General features: G+C 38.1%; 1 protein-coding gene across 6 annotated transcripts in view; it reads left to right on the forward strand.

The window, feature by feature from the left end:
* The first annotated feature begins 1,984 nt into the window (after window positions 1-1,984).
* Tasp1 (taspase 1) overlaps window positions 1,985-6,062 on the forward strand; it is a 161,100-nt gene continuing 157,022 nt past the window's right edge. For 4 of the 6 annotated variants that reach the window (XM_028755179.1, XM_028755184.1, XM_028755192.1 and 1 more), the window contains exon 1: window positions 1,997-2,104. In XM_028755179.1, the coding sequence (XP_028611012.1) occupies window positions 2,059-2,104 (46 nt within the window). In that variant the 5' untranslated portion in view covers window positions 1,997-2,058. Of the gene's footprint in view, window positions 2,105-6,062 lie in introns of all 6 variants that reach the window. The other 2 variants (XM_028755162.1, XM_028755199.1) reach the window with 2 other exon arrangements.

The raw sequence follows: 6,062 nt of genomic DNA on the forward strand, positions 1-6,062 counted from the left end.
GTTTCAATTAAAAGCATATGTCACCATGCCATGCTTTATTTATGTGGGTTTTTGGAATGAAAGTCATGTCCTTATGATTGTAAGGAAATGTATTATCAAACTGTAGCAGGAGGTAGTTCTGGGGACTCTTCTATGGATACAGTATACCAAGTGTCTTTCAATAGGGTTGCAGCATGGTAATGGGCTCCAGGGATGGTTAGGACTGTGAGCTTCAGCAAAAGCTTGTGGCAGGTGGTGGTGGTGTGGCAGGTGGGATAGAGCTGACAGACCAATGCTCACTAAAACAACAAACCAAAACCACCCCACCAAAACTGAGTTGTGGTGGGAGGGAAAATGACAGAAGAAGTGATGGAGAGATAGAAAGTACATTTTATACAGATAATACATTCTGAAAAGATCATTTTAAAAATAGAGATGTTTCTTTTTTAAATATAGTTTCTTTATTTCAAGTATATTACAAACTTTGAACACATTTAAATAATTTTCTTAGTTTCAAAACAGCTTAATATTAATGCTTTTCCTTCATATGACTTTTATAGATTAATTTTTATGTTTGTGAGTACTCTATTTGCACATACACCTAGAAGAGAATATCAGATTCCATTACAGATCGTTGTGAGCCACCGTGTAGTTTCTGGGAATTGAACTCAGGACCTCTGGAAAAGCAGCCAGTGCCCTTAACCATTGAGCCATCTCTCCAGACCCAAGATGTTTCTTGATTATTTCTAGTTTAGTTGTTCTTTATTACTTTTCCTTGCCTAATTGTCTTGCTAAGTTTGTCTTGCATGTCTGTCGTTCAGTAAGAAGTAGTGAGAATAGATTATTTCTGTTGTGTTTTTGACTTTAGGGAATGTTAGGACCACAGAGGTCCCTGTACTCACAGAGAAGCACTAAGAGAACCAGGAGTGTTAATCATGCAGGGGTCTCTTCTCAGTGGAGAAGATAAAATCAAATCCCTGCACTCTATCCAGAAAGCTGAGAGTAGATTTTGTTAAGAACTTGGTGACCTTTTCGCTATCTGTGGACTTCACCTACTTTTGCTCTAGATATAGAAACTCTTCCTTCCATAGACTGTTACCCATCCTTAGGCGAGATCTCATATGTACTTTATGGCCTGCTGACCTCTTTGCTACTGGTCATAGACCACATTAGATTCTAGGCCTTTTAGCTATAGAACACACCCTCGTGGTCACATGTACTTTGTAAAAGAGTCTCTATGGAGTTAAGCGTTCCTGTGCACCTGGAATTGCATTGATTGGACTGAATGTTGCTTGGAAACCATTCCCCAGATTGTACTGTGCTTTAAATATGCCGACAACGAACTGACTGGCATTAGACTCTCTGAAGTCTATTCCAGGTTGACACAGTCAATCTGCACTAGGTTTTCATTCTTGTCTCTTTGTGAGGTTCACATTCTTGTATAACATCTGCAGGGGCCCCGTAAGGGAAAATCATTCAGTCTTTTCCCCTTTCCCATTAATTGCAGTGTTAGCTTAGATGTTTTGTAGGGTTCCATTATCATGGCAAGGATCTTTTTTCCATTTCTAGGTTACTTAGTGTTTTGTTTTTATGAAAGGGAACTGTAATTTGTTAAATGCTCTTCCCTATGTCTCTTCACATGATTCCAGGTTTTCATTAACATGGGGTATTTTGATTGATTTTATTTTTCAGATATTAAATTAGTATTGCTTTTCTGAGATTCCTCTTGCTCATGATATATACACGAGTTTCTATTATGCTGAATTTGGTTTGATTTTGTTTCATTGATTTTGGTGTTAATGTATTTTGTAGTGACAATATATTGGTCTATAATTTTCTCATATTTTTGACATTTGTTACTAGAGAAGTACTGACATTGCATGCGACTTGAAAAATATACTCGTTCTTACCTTCTAGTTTTTAGAAGGGATTATAGACTGACACTAATTAATTCTTTTTTAAGACTAATCGTATTTAAATTCATTTCTTTTTTTTTTTTTTTAGGATTCTCCTTTTACAAATGCAGGGATAGGATCCAATCTAAATCTGTTAGGAGAGATCGAATGTGATGCCAGCATAATGGATGGAAAGTCCTTAAACTTCGGAGCCGTCGGAGCACTGAGTGGTATGTGGGCCTTATGACAGTTCCCTATCTGAAAACTGAGGCTGTTACCATTTCTTCCTTCTCAACACGGAATCCCGTGTTTGTTTCTTTGTTTTTTTGTTTATTTTTTGGTTTTTCAAGACAAGGTTTCTCTGTGTAGCCCTGGCTGTCCTGGAACTCACTCTGTAGACCAGGCTGGCCTCGAACTCAGAAATCCACCTGCCTCTGCCTCCCAAGTGCTGGGATTAAAGGCGTGCGCCACCACTGCCCGGTGGAATCCTGTATTTGTATTCATTTGTGTTTGGTAGAACATTGAAACAGTCATTATCCTCCTTTACTAAATTAAGAATATAAAAATCTTAGATATAAGGAGTTTTGAAAGAAAACGGTGTTAGGGATGTAGCTCATTTGATAGATCACTTGCCTAGTTTCTACACGGTCCTCAACAACAACAACAACAACAACAACAACGACAAAAACAGGCTGGGCGGTGGTGACGCTCGCCTTTAATCCCAGCACTTGGGAGGCAGGGAAGGGGGATTTCTGAGTTCGAGGCCAGCCTGGTCTACAGAGTGAGTTCCAGGACAGCCAGAGCTATACAGAGAAACCCTGTTTCAAAAAACAAAACAAAACAAAACAAAACAAAAAGAAAAACAACAAAACAAAAAAGTAAATATAACAAGTTAAACAGAGTGTTCTATGTCCAAGTTTGGTTAGTAGTATATCACTCGTCTCTTGTCCTTAAAGAGATTATAGGCATTTAAGACTTAATTCAGAATAGTCTATTAACTTTGCAGTTTGAAATGTATTAGCATTAATACATTTCATGTGATACAGATAAAATTTACTTTTTATTTCATAAGTCTTTCCTTTCTATCCCTCCCCCCACCTCCCGGTTATTAACCAGTAAAAATCTGGGTTATTGATATAGTAAAGATATATTCTGTAGGTAATGTTATTTAAAAAAGTGAATGTTATTCTATATGCGTGATATGTGTGCGAGCATGTGCACATGTGCACCACTGTGCGCATGTAGAGGTTAGATAATAACTTTTAGCTCTCTCGTTCTACTTGGGTTAGGAAGGATCTCTCTTGGATCCTGTCACATTGTACACGGGAAGCTACCTGTCTCAGGAGTTTCTAACCAAATTTCCCCTATCCACTCATCTCCCTATAGGAATTCTGAGATTGCAGACACATGCCACACCATCCATCTTTTCTTTGTGTGTTCTGGGGCTTATTTCAGTTCCTCAGCCATGTGTGGTGGCCATGTTTTCCTGTGAGTCATCTCCGGCCAAATGTATATATTATAATGAAACAGAACTCCCTCTGTCTTTTTTCCTCTCTCTTTCTCTCTTCCTTTCCTCCTCTGTTTAAAGCAGAGTCTTACTGTGTAGCTTAGACTGTCCTTGAGCTTGTTTTGCAACCTAGGCTGGCGATGATTTCATAATATGCCTGCACTAAACTTTTGACTGTAGAATTTTAGGTTTGCAATACCCTGCCCACTGCTGTAACTTTTCCTTTTAAATCCTAGACTTGTGGTTGTATTTTACATCAGTACATAAGAGATTTATTTAATGGTTTATGATTCATTTAAAGGCACATTAAATGGACAGATTTTTATCTGTAGATTTATGAAGTTTCTAATGTATCCAGACATATACACATAGATCAAGACATTATCATGTTAGGATTTAGATCATTGAGCTGGAGAGATGGCTTGGTGGTTAAAAGAATCTATTATTCTTGTACAGAACCCATGTCTAATCCCCAGCACCCTTTATGATTTTACTTTAATCTACCTTTAAATCCAGGTTAAAGGGAGCTGATGCCTTTGTCCTCTATAAACACCAGGGCCTCCCAGTTCATATACAGAACATTTTCATAATTCCAGAAAGACTCTTTATGCTTCTTGCTAGTCCATACATACTGTTTCTCCTCCACCCCCAGACTCTGATTTTGAACGAATTTGTCTGCTCCTGAAATTGCTGTGAGTGGACTGAGACAACTGTGTATCTGGTTGTTTTCTTCTTAACATTATGCATGTAAGATTAATCCACAGTTTGTGCCAAAGTAATTAATTTTTTCTATTGCACGTCATTTCATTGCTTAGACATTGCGTAACTTATTTCACCCACCATTTCTTGAGACATTTGCCTGTTTTAGTTGTAGACTATTATCAATAAAGTTATAATAAGTGTTCTTTTACATGTGTCTTGAAAAAATATGTGCTACTATATCTTGAATATATCCTAGGATTTGCCAAAAAGTATTTAGCTTTATGCCTTAATTAGGGTTTCTATTGCTGTGAAGAGACACTATGACCAAGGCAACCCTTACAAAGGACACATTTCATTGGGCCTGGCTTACAGTTTCAGAGGATTAGTCGATTATCATCATAGCAGGAAGCATGGCAGTGCGCAGGCAAACATGGTGCTGGAGGAGCCAAGTGTTCTACATGTTGATCCATAGGCAAGAGGAAAGGGGACTGTCTTCCATAGGTAGCCAGGAGGAAGCTCTGATTCCACACTGGGCAGAGCTTGAGCATAGGAGGCCTTGAAGCCTGCCTACACAGTGATGTACTTCCTCCAGCAAAGGCACATCTAATAGTGCTGCTCTCCTGTGGTCAAGGATTGAAGCACGTGGATCCACAAGGGGCAAACTTATTCAGACCACCACGGTGTATTACTGTTTTGCTAGTGGGTGCTGCTAGTTTTCAAAGTAGTTGCTGCATTTATATTTCTACCAGCGGTTTATGAAGATTTCTGTAACGCTACACTCTTGCTCATTTTTTGATTATTATTCTTGAAAGGAAGCCATTTTGATATTTCTGTAGATGTGTTGTCTTGAGTTTTCCTATGATTAATGATACTAAGTGTCTTGTCTTCTACCTATCCAACCTTTAGAAGTCCTTGTTGTAAAGTTTTCATTTACAACATTTTAACATTTTTATTGAATGTTCTTTTTTTCTTCATAGACATACTCTGTATATCTAAATAAAAGTCCTTTGTCAGATACATGTATCATGGGAGTTTTCTCCAAGCTCTTACTTCCTTCTTTCGCTTTCTTAATGGTGTCTTTGAGTGGACATCTTTTCTATTATAAATGTATTTAAGGTATCATTTTTTTTTTTAACCTTTATTTTATGTGTATGGATATTTTGATTGCCTGCTTTTATGGCTGTGCCCTACTTGTGTGCAATATCTACAGAGGGCAGAAGAGGGCACTAGATACCCTGAAGTTGGAGTTTAAGATAGTCATAAGCTGTATGGGTGCTGGGATGGAACCCAGGTTCTCAGAAAGAGCAAACAGCCAGTGTTCTAACTGCTGAGTTCTTTCTCCAGCCCCAGTTTTCTTAAACTGGCTAATTATTGTATTTTAATAAGTTGTACCCATCCAAAATTAGGAAGCCAGTCTCCCTTTATTTTCTTTATTAATTTTTAAAAATTGTTTTTACCTTGAGCATTTAGTTTTTATATCAAGTTCACATTAACTTTTGTGTATTTTAGGGGGTCAGCATTTGCTTACTTTTTCCTGGATTTGAAATGACTTACTGCCCTTTATTGAAAAGATATTTATTGACAGATTAGGTGAAGCCCATGGGAAATGGCTTGTAAGTATACCCTGTCATAGCTGGCCTAATACTCCAGAGCTAGGATTTTCTCTGTTTGAAAAGGTTTGTGTATCATTGAAATGATTTTGTTGGTAATTATTCCAAATTATTATTTATTATTATTTTACTGAGAGTCTCATGTAGCTCTAGCTGGCTTAGAACTCACTATGTAGACTTGGCATTCTTGGTTGGCAGGTTGGTATAAATCATTCTTTGCATTCCTGACACTTAAGAGATCCAGCATTTCAGCCGGGTGGTGGTGGCGCACGCCTTTAATCCCAGCACTTGGGAGGCAGAGGCAGGCGGATTTCTGAGAGAGAGAGAAAGAGAGAGAGAGAGAGAGAGAGAGAGAGAGAGAGAGGGAGA

This window comes from Grammomys surdaster, unplaced genomic scaffold (genome assembly GCF_004785775.1).
Source record: "Grammomys surdaster isolate TR1022 unplaced genomic scaffold, NIH_TR_1.0 129, whole genome shotgun sequence".
Lineage (NCBI taxonomy): Eukaryota > Metazoa > Chordata > Mammalia > Rodentia > Muridae > Grammomys > Grammomys surdaster.